Source organism: Macaca thibetana, chromosome 9 (genome assembly GCF_024542745.1).
Source record: "Macaca thibetana thibetana isolate TM-01 chromosome 9, ASM2454274v1, whole genome shotgun sequence".
Lineage (NCBI taxonomy): Eukaryota > Metazoa > Chordata > Mammalia > Primates > Cercopithecidae > Macaca > Macaca thibetana.
Genome location: NC_065586.1, coordinates 35304913 through 35320681, shown reverse-complemented (window position 1 = coordinate 35320681; position 15769 = coordinate 35304913). Strand labels below are relative to the sequence as shown.

General features: G+C 42.0%; 1 protein-coding gene across 9 annotated transcripts in view; it reads right to left on the bottom strand.

Moving 5' to 3' along the window:
- Positions 1–15769, bottom strand: part of CCNY (cyclin Y) — an 876528-nt gene that overhangs the window by 25971 nt on the left and 834788 nt on the right. For all 9 annotated transcript variants that reach the window (XM_050804783.1, XM_050804790.1, XM_050804785.1 and 6 more), the window contains 2 exons: positions 12263–12320; positions 12051–12170 (listed from right to left, as the gene is read on the bottom strand). In XM_050804783.1, coding sequence (XP_050660740.1) covers positions 12051–12170; positions 12263–12320 — 178 coding nt within the window. The remainder of the gene's footprint in view (positions 1–12050; positions 12171–12262; positions 12321–15769) is intronic.

Sequence of the window (15769 nt, the reverse complement as noted above, 5' to 3'; positions counted from 1 at the left end):
TTAGAGGCTGCAGTTCAGGGGTTGAATGGCAGGCATCGGACAGCCGTGCAGCAATGGCTGGGCCCCGCCAAGAACTCCTCAGGCTGAGACCCAACCCCACTTGGCATGATCAGTCATCCTGACAGGCTGATATAACAAGCACTCTTCTTAGAATGCATCACCTAGGGAGGTGGAGCACAACCGCCTGCTTAAGTGTGGGTTGTACAGAGTGACCTCATTACAAGGATACACAGTACAGAAAGTGGAGAAAAAGAGTGACTACAAAGCACAGAAACCTGACGAACACAACCTCAGTCAGGGATCAAGGTTATCATCAATAGTCATAAGTCATGTTGACCTTATGTACCTTTGATGTGATGTGATAAAAATGATGCTTTACCTTTGTTATCTTCCTCCAAAAAAACATATAATCCCAGTCTAATCATGAGAAAAACATCACACAAATCCCAAGTTAGGAACATTCTACAAAAAAAACTAGCTAGCACTCCTCAAAACTGTCAAGATCGTCAAAAACAAGGAAAGCCTGAGAAACTGTCACAGCCAAGAGGAGACTAGGGAGACACGACAACTAGATACAGTATGGTGTCCTGGATGGGATCCTAAAGAAGAAAAGGGATGCTGGGTAAAAACTAAGTAAACTGGAGTAAAAATGAACTTCAGTTAATAATAATAATATATGGGCAGGTATGGTGGCTCACACCTGTAATCCTAGCACTCAGGGAGGCCGAAGAGGAAGAGTCACTTGAAGACAGGAGTTCAAAGCCGGCCTGGGCAACGCAGCAAGGCCCAATCTCTACAAAATATTTTTAAAAGTTACGCGAGTATGAAGGTGCACGGCTGTAGTTCCAGATACTCAGGAGGCGGCAGGGACAGGATCACTTGAGCACAGGAGTTTGAGGCTACAGAGAGCCATGAATGGTGCCAATGCACTCTAGACAGGGCAACAGAATGAGATCCATCTCAAAAATAATAGAATAATACTATATCAGTATCAGTTCATTAAGTGTAACAAATAGATCACACTAAGATACTAAATTGTGTACATTATATCATACAATTTTATAATATAGATGTTAAAAACAAACTGGATGTGAGGTTTACAGGAACTCTGTTTTCTTCACAATTTTTATGTAAATCTAAAACTAATCTAAAACAAAAGTTTATTTTAAAAAATATATCTATGGAAATGAAAGTATAACCCAGCAAAACTTTTGCAATGCAACTAAAGCTTAGAAATTCATAACTGTAGATGCCTGTATTAAAAAAAAAACTCAAATCAATAACCTAACTTTCCATATTAAGCAACTAGAAGAAGAGCAAACTGAAACTAAAGTAGAAGGAAGTAATCGAGATTGAAGTGGAAAGAAATGAAATAGAAATATTAAAACAAGAGAGAAAATCAATAAAACTGAAAGTTGATTCCTTGGAAAAAACAACAAAATTGAAAAACCTGAAGGTAGACCAACCAAGAAAAAGAAAGATGGCTCAAATGAGTAAAATCAGAAGCAAAACAGAGGACATTATAGACTTTACAGAAATAAAAAGAATTACAAAAGAATACTGTGGAACAACTGCATGACAACAAATTGGGTAATGCTGATGAAATGGACAAATTCCTAGAAAAACAAACTACTGCAATTGACTCAAGAAGAGATAACCTGAATAGACCTATAAGAAATAAGCAAGGAGACTGATTAGTAATGTAGAAACTTCCAAAAGAGAAAAACCCTGACCAACATGGCTTCAGTGGTAAATTCTACCAAACATTCAAATAAGAATACCAACCCTTGACAAACTCTTCAAAAAAAAAAAAGAAGGAATATTTCTCAATTTGTTCTATGAGGCTAGTATTACCCTGATACCAAAACCAAAGCTATCACAAGAAAACCATAGACCAAATTCCTTACAAATATGGATGTAATTATCAACAAAAGACTAGCAAACTGAGTTCAGCAACATATAAAAAGAATTATATACTGTGACTAACTGGGAATTATCCCAGGAATGCAGGGTTAACATATTAATAGAACAAAAGATGAAAACTACACAATCAATCACGATAGATGCAGAAAAAGCATTTAACAGAATCTAATACCCTTTCAAAATAAAAACACTACACAAATTAGGAATATAAGAAAACTTCCTCAATCTTATAAAGGACATCTACAAAAAACTCACAGCACACAGCACATTTAATGGAGAAGAATGGAAAGCTTCATACCTAATATCAATGACAAGACAAGGATGTGCACTCATGATACTTCTATTCAACACTGTACTAGAGGTACTAACTGTGGCAACTAGGCAAGAAAACGAAATAAAAGGCATTCCATAATGAAAAGGAAGAAGTAAAACGATCTCTATTTGCAGGTGATCTTCCCATGTAACATTCTAAAGAATCTACTAAAAAAATTATTAGAATAAATGAATTCAGCAATGTGGCAGCGTACAAGATCAATCTACAAGAATAAATTGTATTTCTATAGTCTAGCAATAAACCACCAAAAATGAAATTAAGAAAACAATTCAGTTTATAACAGCATGAAAAAGAGTTAAATACCTATGAATTTTTTTTTTTTTTTTTTTTGAGACGGAGTCTCACTCTGTCACCAGGCTGGAGTGCAGTGGCACAATCTCAGCTCACTGAAATCTCTGCCACTGCAACTTCCGCCTCCTGGGTTCAAGCGATTCTCCTGCCTCAGCCTCCTGAGTAGCCGGGACTACAGGTGCGTGTCACCACACCCAGCTAATTTTTGTGTTTTTAGTAGAGATGGGGTTTCACCATGTTGGCCAGGATGGTCTCGATCTCTTGACCTCGTGACCCGCCCTCCTTGGCCTCCCAAACTGCCGGAATTACAGGTGTGAGCCACCGCGCCCAGCCCCAGGAATAAATTTAACAAAAGAAATATAAGATTTGTATACTGAAAACTATAGAAAAATGTTGACAAAATGAAAGAAAATCTAAATAAATAAAAAGATATTCCATGTTAGAAGATATTTGAATGCTTAATACTGCTAAGACCACAATACTTCCCAAACTGATCTACAATGTATCAATGCAATTCCTACTAAAATCCCAAAATTTTGGGGTGGTGGATGCTGACAGAAATCGACAAGCTAATTCTAATGTTCATTGGGAAATGCAAGGATCACGGATGGCATGGCCAAAACAACATTGAGAGAGAAAAACAAAGCTGGAAACTCATACTTTCTGATTTCAACTTCAAATCTATGGTAATCAAGACAATGTAGTACTGATATAAGGATATACATAAAGATCAATGGAACAAAACTGAAAACCCAGAAATAAACTTTCATGTTTATGGTCAAGTGATTTGTGACAAGGGTGACAAGACAGTTCAGTGGGGAAAGGATAAAGGCACTGGGACAACTGGATGTCCAAATGCACAAGAATGAATGTGGACCCCAACTCACAAGAATTAGCTCAAAATGAATGATGGACCTAAATATAAGAGCTAAATTTATAAAACTCCTAAAGGAAGATATAGGGGTAAATCATCATGATCATGGGTTATGCAATGATTCTTAAGATAAGCACAAGTGACAAAAGAAATACATTGGGCTTCATGAAAATAAAAACCTAAGTTCCAAAATATACCATCACAAAAAAGAAATGACAAAACAGATGAGAAAATGTGTGTGAATCATATACCTGACAAAGGACTTGTATCCAGAACATATAAAGAACTCCTGCAACTCAACAACCAAAAGACAAACCCAATTTTAAATGGGCAAAGAATGTAAACAGATACTTCTCCAAAGAAAACATACAAGTGGTCAATAAACACATGCAAAGATGCTCAACCGTCATTAATCCTCAGGGAAATGCAAATAAAAACAATGAGCTAACCCTTCAAACCCACTAGAATGGCTAACATGAAACAGACAGACACTAACAAGCATTGACAAGGATGTGATGTGGAGAAACTGAAAATCTCATTATGTTGCCAAAGGAAATCTGAAACTGTGCAGTCACTTTGAAAAACAGTCAATCTGCTGTTCCTCAAACCAGAGTTACCATATGACCCAGCAATTCTACTTCTAGATATATACCAGGAGAAATGAAGACATATGCCCACATATAAACTATATCAGTTCATTTTCATGCTGCTGATAAAGACATACCTGAGACTGGGCAATCTACAAAAGAAAGAAGGTTTAATTGAACTTATGGTTCCACATGGCCGGGGAAGCCTCACAATCATGGCGGAAGGCAAGGAGGAGCAAGTCACATCTTACACGGATGGCAGCAGGCAAAGAGAGAATGACAGCCAAGCGAAAGGGGCTTCCCCTTATCAAACCATCAGATCTCATAAGGCTTATTCACCACCACGAGAACAGTATGGGGGAAACCGGTGCCATGATTCAATTATCTCCCACCAGGTCTCTCCCACAACAACGGGAATTATGGGAGACACAATTCAAGACGAGATCTTGGTGGGGACACAGCCAAACTATATCATTCCACCCCTTGCCCCTCCCAAATCTCACGTCCTCACATTTCAAAACCAATCATGCCTTCCTAACAGTCCCTCATTTCAGCATTAACCCAAAAATCCACAGTCCTAAGTCTCATCTGAGACAAGGCGAGTCCCTTCCACCTATGAGCCTGAAAAATCAAAAGCAAGCTAGTTACTTCCTAGATACAATGGGGGTACAGGTAATGGGTAAATACAGCCATTCCAAAGGGGAGAAATTGGCCAAAACAAAGAAGTTACAGGGCCCAAGCAAGCCCGAAATCCAGCAGGGCAGTCAAATTTTAAAGCTCTAAAATGATCTCCTTTGACTCCAGGTCACGCTGATCCAAAAGGTGGGTTCCCATGGTCTTGGGCAGCTCCACCCCTGTGGTTTTGCAAGGAATAGCTCCCGTCCTGGCTGCTTTCACAGGCTGGTGTTGAGTGTCTGCAACTTTTCCAGATTCACGGTACAAGCTACTGGTGGATCTACCATTCTGGGGTAGCTCTTCTCATAGCTCCACTAGGCAGTGCCCCAGCAGGGACTCTGTGTGAGGGCTCTGACCCGATATTTCCCTTCCACATAGTCCTAGCAGAGGTTCTCCACGAAGGCCCTGCCCCTGAAGCAAACTTTTGCCTGGGCATCCAGGCATTTCCATACATCTGAAATCTAGGCAAACCTCAATTCTTGACTTCTGGACACCCACAGGCTCAATGCCACACAGAAGCTGCCGAGGCTTGGGCTTCCACCCTCTGAAGCAACAGCCTGAGCTGTGCCTTGGCCCCTTTTAGTTATGACTGGAGTGGCTGGGACACAGGGCAGCAAGTGCCTAGACTACACACAGCACAGGAACCCTGGGCCTAGTCTACGAAACCATTTTCTCCAAGACCTCCAGGCCTGTGATGGAAGGGGTTGCCCTAAAGACCTCTAACATGCCCTGGAGACATTTTCCCCATTGTCTTGGGGATTACATTCTCTCCAGCAAATTTCTGCAGTCTGCACGAATTTCTCCTCAGATAATGGGTGTTTCTTCTCTATCAGACTGTCAGGCTGCAGTTTTGTGAACTTTTATGCTCTGCTTCCCTTATAAAACTGCATGCCTTTAACAGCACCCAAGTCACCTCTTGAATGCTTTGCTGCTTAGAAATTTCTTCCACCAGATACCCTAAATAATCTCTCTCAAGTTCAAAGTTCCACAAATCTCTATTGCAGGGGCAAAATGCCACCAGTTTCTTTGATAAAACATAACAAGAGTCACCTTTGCTCCAGTTCCCCAGTTCCTCATCTCCATCTGAGGCCACCTTAGCCTGAACCTTATTTTCCATATCACTGTCACTACTTTGGGCAAAGCCATTCAACAAGTCTCTAGGAAGTTCCAAATTTTCCCACATTTTCCTGTGTTCTTCTGAGCCTTTCAAACTGTTCCAATCTCTGCCTGTTACCCAGTTCTAAAGTCACGTACATATTTTCGGGTATCTTCAGCAGCGCCCCACTCTACTGGTACCAATTTACTGTATCAGTCCGTTTTCACACTGATGATAAAGACATACCCGAGACTGGAAAAAAAAGAGGTTTAATTGGACTTAATTCCACACAGCTGGGGAGGCCTCAGAATCATGGCAGAGGGTGAAAGGCACTTCTCACATAGTGCCAGCAAGAGAAAATAAGAAGGCAAAAACAGAAACCCCTGATAAACCCATCAGATCTCGAAGACTTATTCATTACCACGAGAACATTATGGGGGAAACTGCTGCCATGTTTCAGTTATCTCCCACCAGGTCCCTCCCACAATAATGGGAGTTATGGGACATACAATTCAAGATGAGATTTGGGTGGCAACACAGCCAAACTACATCACAAACTTATACAAATCTTACCGCAAACTAAGGTTCACAGCAGCAGTATTCATAATAGCCAGAAAGTAGAAACAAATTAAATGTCTACCAACTGATTAATGACTAAACAAAATGAAGTACAGCCACCCTCAGCATCTGTGGAAGGTTGGTTCCAGGGCCCCCTGCGGATATTAAAATCTGAGGATGCTCAAGTCCCTGAAATAAAATGGCATAGTCATTTTCGTATAACCTGTGCATATCATCTCATATATCTCTACATGACTTATAATACCTAATAAAATGTAAATGCTAGGTAAATCGTTGTTATACTGTTTTGTTTAGGGAATAATGACAAGAAGAAAAAGTCTGTACATGTTCAGCACAGATACAACCATCACAGGCCTAACCACATTTTCAATTTGCAGTTGGTTGAACCTTTAGGTGCAAAACCCTTATACAAGGAGGGCCAACACTCACTCTCTCATATACATATACATATACATATACATATACATATAGGGAGAGTGCCGAAAGCCTGTGCGTTGTGACCAACTCAGCATTCCACTGGAGGCTATATGATCAAATAGCAAACTGTTCACCATGAATGCAGGATGTGGGCAAACTCACAACTGTGCCTGCCACCAGAAGGTTTGCTGAAGGCAGTAACTCCCTGGCGCCATGCTCCCTGAGGTAATCTACTGGAACGTCTGGAGACTACTGTTCAGAGAATGCAGCTGTGCAGGCCTGCACTAAGTCAAGCAGCTGACTGACAAACACCCCCTTCTCCCTATCTCCTTTACTCAATAAATACTATAAATATTGTACTACAAATACTATACTCAATAAAGGGCTATAGAAACTCAGGGTCCTTGTTCACTAAAAGCAAGGAGGCCCCTGACCCCCTTCTTCCAAATACATTCTTTTGTCTTTGTCTTATTCTTGCGTTGGTCCTCCTTTGTTCACTCCAACAGGGATTGGGGCTGTGGCATATATATGTCTCATATATAGTCATATATATGTCTCATATAGTCATATATGTCATATATATTTCTCATATATATATATATCTCTCTCTCCATTCAATGGAATATTATTTGCAATAAAAAAGGACATACTATACATGCTACAATGTGGATGAATCCCGAAAACATATGCTAAGTAAAAGAAGCCAGTCATGAACTATCATATGAGATACTATTTATATGAAATGTTCAGAATAGGCAAATGAGACAGAAATTTGATTAGTGGTTTCCTGGGCCTGGGTGGAGGCTAAGAATGCGAAGTGAATGCCAAAGGGTAAGGGGTTTCTCTATGGGGTGAAGGGAATATTCTGAAATTATGTTGGAGTGATGGTTGTACAATGTATTAAAACCCACTGAAATGCTCACTTTAAATGGCTGAATTGTAATGGTATATAAAATATGTCTCAATAAAGCTATTAAAAAATAGGGAATAAAGAAAAGGACTGCATCCCCTCTTGTCTGGTCAGCTGTCACTTTGCCACCTCCGTCTCTTCTTGGTCCCCCTTCCCTTATGCCTGAATCCCCCCATCAATCACCAACTTCCTCTTTCTCCCTCTCCCACTGCTGTGGTTCTGCAGACAGAACTAACCTCACATGGAATGCTCAATCAAGGTTCAGCTGAGTGATGTGCCTGAAACTGAGGAGTTTGCCTCTGTCCCTTCAGAAAGCTTAAGCAGGGCGGGGTGTGGTGGCACATGCCTGTAATCCCAAAATTTTGGGAGGCTGAGATGGGCAGATCACTTGAGGTCAGGAGTGACCAGTCTGGCCAACATGGTGAAACCCCCATCTCTACTAAAAATCCAAAAAACTTAGCAGGGCATGGTGGCGCAAGCCTGCAATCCCAGCTCCTCAGAAGGCTGAGGCAGGAGAATCGTTTGAACCCAGGAGGTGGAGGGTGCAGTGAGCTGAGACTGTGCTACTGTACTCCAGCCTGACCAACAAAGTGAGACTCCATCTCAAAAAAAAAAAAAAAAAAAAAAAAAAAGCTTAAGCAATGAAATGACAGAATATGTGTCAAATGTTCTAAAGCTCCTGGGGCACGGGAAGATAATGAATAGGTATTAAATGCTCCTTATGTTTCAGGCACATCATTACCATGTACTTCAGCCAGTAGGCAGTTATTACTGTGCTCACTACATGTTCAACAGATACTTACTGAGCATTTATTATAAGCTGGGCTGCGTTCCAGATGTTGGTCATATTGTAGTGAACCAAATGGACAAAAAGACAAAACATTTCTTACTCATGGGGCTTACTGACAAAACAATAAAATTAATGACTTCAACCTAAAGCATGCTGACAGGTGATAAGCACGTGGAGAAAAAGCAGGAAGTGACAAGCAGCGAGTGCGGTGCAGGAGGGAGGCTGCAACTTCAGATATGGTAGCCAGGCAACAGCTTCCTGATGTGCCCTTTGGCAAAGATGAGGAGGAGGAGGGCAAGATGCATCTCAAGCATGCCTGGGTCAGAGGGGGCTGGGTGCCAAGGGGGCTGGGTGCAGAAGTCCCGAGGCAGGTGTGTGTCTGGTACTTTCAGGGAACAAAGTGGCTGCAGCATGACACTGAGGAGAGTGGAGGCAGCTGGACAGAGATGAAAGGGAGGCTTAATCTTGCTGAGCCCCGTCAGTCACGTAAGGGCTTTGTGTTTTCCTCTGAGGAAGACGGGAACCACTATAGGTTCTGAACAGAGTAGAGGGCAAAGTGAGAAGAAAGAGCAGGACCAAGCTCCTTCAGCTCTGGGTCATGACTGATTTTTCTACAGATGAACATCTGACCCCAAAGGAACTGGGGCCTCCAAAATTGAAAGAGGAGACTGATTTAGAGGGTGTGTGGCCTTAAACGGAGAGGTGATGAAGCTAGGGTGGGAAAAGCTATTCATACTGTCCTGTCACATCGGAAGCAAGAAAGCCGACCTGCACATTAAGACCCCAGAGTCACAGCAGCGCGCAAAGGTGAGAGAAGCAGCCAGAAGGAAGAGAAACCTGCAGTGGCCCTCATTCTACAGACTGATGTCCTTCCAGACCTACAGGACAAGGGATATGTGGGACCTGCCTGGACCTTCCAATATGTCCTTCTGCCTTGGCCTCTGGCTTTCTCATCCTTCCAACAGAAGATCCCAGTTCAGACAGGCGGTGAGCTTTTCATGTTGTCAAGGTACCACCTGGGACTAAAGTGGGTGCTATGCATGGTTCTCAGGATCAGCCAGCTTGGGTGACTCCTAAGGGAAGGGCAGGGCCTCGTGGAGAGGCAGCTGGATGCCAAGGCCTTTCTGCCCACCTCACCACAGCTCTGGCTTCCCCCAGCTGCTGCAGGAACACCACAAAGGCCTCTACATAACTCAGCAAGGTGCAAATCAATTACCTCACTCCCTTTCAAATTTCCTCATGTGGCAGTATCCATAGGAGAGCTTTCAGCATATTCTACAAGGCTAAAAAATACACTTAGTGATCCTAAGTTATTGTTGTGAAATATTTGCTTTGGGTGAAGTAGGTCTGGGTGTCTGAAGGGCCTGCAGGCTCTCTGTCCACAGCAGGCTGCAGTCCTACTCTGTGTGGGAAGCAGGGCCAGGACTAACTGCTCTTCCTCCCCCATCGCCTCCTGAGCAGCATGCCAAGATGCCAAACACATGCCCAGTGAAAATAAGGGGTTAATGAATGCATCTCTGTCAACTCTAGGCCAGACTTGTCCTGAAAGACTATTTCTAACTCTAGGGAACACGAGGAGGGAAGAACAATTCTACAAGAGTCTTGCTCAAGGCACACATCTCTATGCCCTCTGCCCATAAGCATGCAGCTGGGCTGAGCCTCGGCAGACAGCAGTGACCAGGGGATAGGCTGCAGGGCTGCACCCACCACGAAGGCCTCCAAGGCTGCTCCTCTCCAGCTGCAACCAACAAGACCCCCATGCACACTGGCATCCTGGCCAACACCAGTCTATTTCACAGGACAAATGAAGATTTCAATAGTTGTAATTATTCACAAGAAAAGTGCCAGTCCTACACTACTCCAAAGAAATGAACTCATCAGCCGTGTCATCTTTGGTGAGTGATGCAGAGGGCAGCGAGGGATGCCTGTTAGATATTCTCTCAAGGCAGACACTGGGTGAGCTGCGGGGTTTAAATGCTGGCCCTGTCCTCCACAGGACATGAACATCCTTCAAGCTAAACAATAACTCCGACCAGGAGGGCACTATCATTCACAGCCAGGCCATATTTTTCTCAGGAATTAAAGGTAGAAAAAATCCCCACCCCGTTCCATCTACAGCAACTTCAAAATAAATCCTTCCTCATGGCATGTAGTCCAGTACTAATTTCATCTATGGTTTCATCTGAGCTTTTCTTACTCTTCTTTTCCCTTCACTCAATTTCCCTACATAAAAATCTCAACCCTGTTGCCCTGTTGTGTGTTTTGGTTAGAACTTGAAATCCCTTTGAGGAACAAAGCTGGGCAATACGTACATTTCTCAATTATGACATAGGAACCTGCAATCATTCCTAATCATCTAATGATTATTTGATTTTTCTATTATCCTTCAGGCTGCGAGTTCAATGAGAAGGAATGAACAAATGGATGAACAGATGAATGAATGAGCAAACAAGCCAACAGGGTTTCTGTTCAGTTAGCCTCAGAGCACACAGTTCTTCATGTGGTGGAGACACAAAGAGTCCTTCAGTCGCCTGTAAAGCTTCTATGAGACAATTGTCTCTTCTCAGAAACTACAGGAAATGGTATTCTGATCTCCAGGATAGCTCATGCACAGGTAAAGCTAATTTCTCATCTAAGTTACACACAATGTAAAAGGTCAGTGACAAAAAGGGTTCCATTGTTAAATCTATTTCCCAAGTGAGATTTGACCTAAATAGTGCATAACATTTTAAGAATCCAAGAATACTTTTTCTTTTGAGACAGGGTCTCACTCTGCCCCTCAGGCTGGAGTGCAGTGGCATGATCACGGCTCACTGCAGCCTGACCTCCTGGGCTTAAGTGATCCTTTCACCTCAGCCTCCCAAGTAGCTGGGACCACAGGCACGTGCCACCATGCCCAGCTGACTTTTAAATTTTGTAGAGTCGGGGTTTCACTATGTTGTCCAGACTCATCTCAAACTCCTGGGCTCAAGCGATCCTCCCGCCCTGGCCTCCCAAAGTGCTGAAATTACTGATGTGAGCCATGGAGCCCAGCCATAAAAATAAATTTTTATTTTTTCTTGAGTCTTAAAATACACATTACCTCCATACTGTCTCTGAATATCCTGCAGACATATTTACTCAAAAGTCACAGAACAGAAGCTAAGAATATACACACCCCTTCCTAGACAAGTGTTCATGTAAAATGAATGTATATCTTACTAATATTATTACAATTTTTGTAGGGAATCAACACCAGGAAACCTAGACGTTTATAGGGAGTACCTTGGCCATTTGATCACTCCCTTAGTCCTACTGTTTTACTTACCTGCATTTTTAATTTCAGCATTTATTGGATTTGAACGTGATTTCACAAAAGACTTTAGGTGGGTGCTACGGAACAATCTTCACACCCTCTTCTGGGATATCTATCCTCTATTCTCCCAGGAGAATGACAACACTGAAGCTTATGCCACAGTGTCCACAGGGTAACCTGGTGAGGATTCCCCGCTCAAACCCCACTCCTCTGAGTGACAGGAATGGGCCCTGAACCACTCCGGCTGGGGATGGGTGTGGCCATCCTGAGGGCACTCACCAGGGTGACGATGGCACATTCAGCCGTCAGCTGAGCAGCACTGAACAGTGTCCGAACGAACCGGTAAATCTGCTTCTGCTCTGGGTTGTGTTTGTCATAATCTGGTGGCACTTCGGATTTCTGGGGAAGAAAATATTTTCAGATGACTGCTCTCCCGATCAGAGCAAAAAAGAATTAAATCATCTCATGAAACACAAGGAGGAGGAGATTACCGAAAGAGGGTGAAGGTTTTCATCAAAAATATCTAAGAGCATCCTTCCATCTGGGTCCCTGGTAGGGAAAATAATAGAAAATGAAACTTACTTTCCGCAAGAATGTCATTCAAATAAAACAAAAATACATTTTAATTCAACGATTTTTCTTTTTTTTTTTTTTTTTTTTTTGGATATGGAGTCTCACTCTGTGGTCCAGGCTGGAGTGCAGCAGTGCCACCTCAGCTCACTGCAACCTCCACCTCCTGGGTTCAAGCGATTCTCCTGCCTCAGCTTTCCAAGTAGCTAGGATTACAGGTGCCTGCCACCATGCCCAGCTAATTTTTTTTTTTGTATTTTTAGTAGAGACAAGGTTTCACCATGTTGGCCAGGCTGGTCTCAAACTCCTGACCTCAAGAGACCTACCTGCTTTGACCTCCCAAAGTTCTGGGATTACAGGTGTGAGCCACTGTACCCAGTCAATTCGACTATTTCAGGAAACACAAGTGAGTGCTAAATGGTTATTCATGAATAATGATTTTTCTTGGGTGCAATACTTAATCACTTTTGATTAAAATAGCCCAAAGAAATAAATGTTATAAACCACACTTAGCTAAATTAAGTAAAAATTTAATTTTAATGCTCTGAGTTTTCAAATGAACCAAATCTAGGCAAATGACTTAAATTTGACATCTTATTTCCAAGCAAAGGTTGATGGATCTGCTTAAGCCATTACCATATTGTGGGTGATAGGAAAGAAGTGCCAGGGTAAGAATGAATACTCAATGTATCCTAGAGATCAGTCTTATTATTCACAACATGCAACATCATTACTTCATTAAGTTTCACAATTTTACACTGAAAAACAAGAGGTGACAGATAAAAAGTCTTTAGTCAACAACCTGCAAGTGAATAGTTGGCTATTAACAGGCTGGTACATGCACAGAACCACTTAAAGAGGTAGCTTTCACTGTGAACACAGTGCCATGGGCCGCTGGGCTTTGTGGGGACCCTCTGTACCGCACCAGTGACAGCTCTGCTTTCATCTGTTATATGAAATTTAAGTTTTGCCTAAAAAATTTTCTGTAAACAACAAACTTGGAAACGACAACTTTTGGCTAACTGCATGTAATTTCCATAGTCTGTGCTTCAGTGTCAGGCTTCAGAACTTCAGAAGGCTACAGACCTGTCCCTAACATACACTCATCATTGCAAACATTACAATATCTGCTTTAGAAATTTAACATCTGTGTAAAAATAAAAGAGAAAGAGCTTAACAAAACAGCTCAATTTTCATTCCTACATTTGCACAACAGCAATTATTATTACTATTTTTTGAGACAGAGTCTCGCTCTGTCACCAGGCTGGAGTGCAGTGGCGCAATCTCAGCTCACTGCAATCTCCACCTCCCAGGTTCAAGCGATTCTCCTACCTCAGCCTCCTTGTAGAGGCTGCCTCAATATCCCCTGTAGCTGGGATTATGAGTGCATGCCACCACGCCCAGCCGAATTTTTGTACTTTTAGTAGAGACGGAGTTTCACCATGTTGGCCAGGATGGTCTCGATCTCCAGACCTTGTGATCCGCCTGCCTCGGCCTCCCAAAGTGCTGGCATTACAGCCACAAGCCACCGCGCTCGGTCACAGCAATTATTTTTAAAGCTCTGGGCATTCACACCTGTGCTCATTTACATTTGCCTGTATGAACACAGGCAGCAGAGACACAGATCAATCCAAATGAAAGAAAGGTTCAACCCAGCAGGGAGTCTGTGAGCAAAAAGCAGCTTCTGGGTGCATGTGGCTACACTCTGACACCAACCCTGGCTACAAAGAATCAGTGGATTCCCTCATCTTATTTACTGAGTTTTCAAATAAACCAAATCTTGAATCTCTATGAGGCATTCAAGATGCTACACAAGAGACAGAGCCTGGCCCAGGACCCCATTCCTCAGCAGTTGAGACCCATTCAATTTTGCTGAAGAACAAGGGCCCCTGAAAGCATCCAGTACTCTAGAGAAACATTCGCCTGAAGTAATTTTTAAAATGAGAACAGAGTCTAAAAATATAAATGAGAATTAAGAGCTCAAGGTAAGAAGACTCAGGAAAGGGAATTCTGGAGAATCCTCTGAGAAGCAGACTGTTTCCTTATTTGCACTAAAAGCTGTGTGTCCCAGCTGAACAGCACCACACCACCTTTATCAAGCTAACAGGTCTATCACCAGCACCAAAGGCCAGCCTAGCATGACAGCGAGGAGCAGGCGTGCACACGGGAATGCCTCCTCATATCTAGAGACGTGCAGGTGGCAATCTGTACATTAATCATGCTTGTTTACAATGCTCAATTTTTCAGTTAGACTTTCTCTACTTCCACTCACTCACTTTTGGTGCAATTTATCACCATTAATCTAGGAGAGCAATATGATTAGTGGTCTGAGTGCTAGATTGCATTCATTTCCCAGTTCCCCAATTTACTAGTTGTATCATCTTAGTCAAATTAATCTCTCCGTGCCTCTAATTTCTTTATCTGTAAAATGAAGATACCAGCATCACCTTAAGGAGTTGTTATTAAAGCATGTAAAGAACTGACCAGAGGAGTCAGAGTAGGTGCTTCACAAAGCCAACTCTTACTATTATCAGCTCTGGCTACATTCACTTCAGGATCCATCATAGTCTAAGTACTAAGAAATAGAGATTCTAATGCAAAATTGTCTTGAAAGTACAACTGAGCTTCATCAATGGAATTCCACTGTTTCTTAAACTTTACAGATTTAAAAAGTTTGAACTAGTATAGAAATAGGCAACAAAATCTACACTTTCATTGATAACATTACTCTAATTCAAGATTTAGGGTTCTGAAGTTGTACTGTTCTGTAAGTTCTTAAATCCAAAATTCTCAAGCACCATAAAGAACCATGAATCACAATTACAGTATGGAAACAGATGATCACAGAGAATTCCTTTCTAGGTGTCTCCTTCTGGATATTCGTGTTTTCTCCAATACTGTTCATTAGAAGCTGTCATCCAACCTCCCTTGCACTGACTAACCACACTTTGTAAACAGATACAAGGTGTGGGGCTCCCACCGGCTGAGCTCTGCACTTAGCATGTGGTGGCTCTGCTTGTTCCCAAACTAGTTCACACCAGCTGCACCCAGCAGACTCATGTAACATACATGATTGTCACATTATGCATGAAATATGACTACCATGAGAGTGGCTATGTCCTCATGAAAACTAAGGAGGATGCTTTGGAAACATCCGATAAAAGGAAATTGCTAAAAATAAATTTGCTGTAGATTAGGTGTGGTCAAAACTGGAAAGATTTTATACTCATCTGTTATGCAAATGTCCTCAAGCTTTCTCACTACTGACAAAAAAAAAAAAAAAAAAAACTTGGAAAGGATGAATTAATTATAGCTGTGGCTTATGAAAGAAATAAATTTTGGTTCTCCAATCAATGTCCTGTGCTTGAAGCAAATGTTTTGAAGCTGCATTTTTTAAAAATTGGCAAATAAATGTATTCTTACATGTT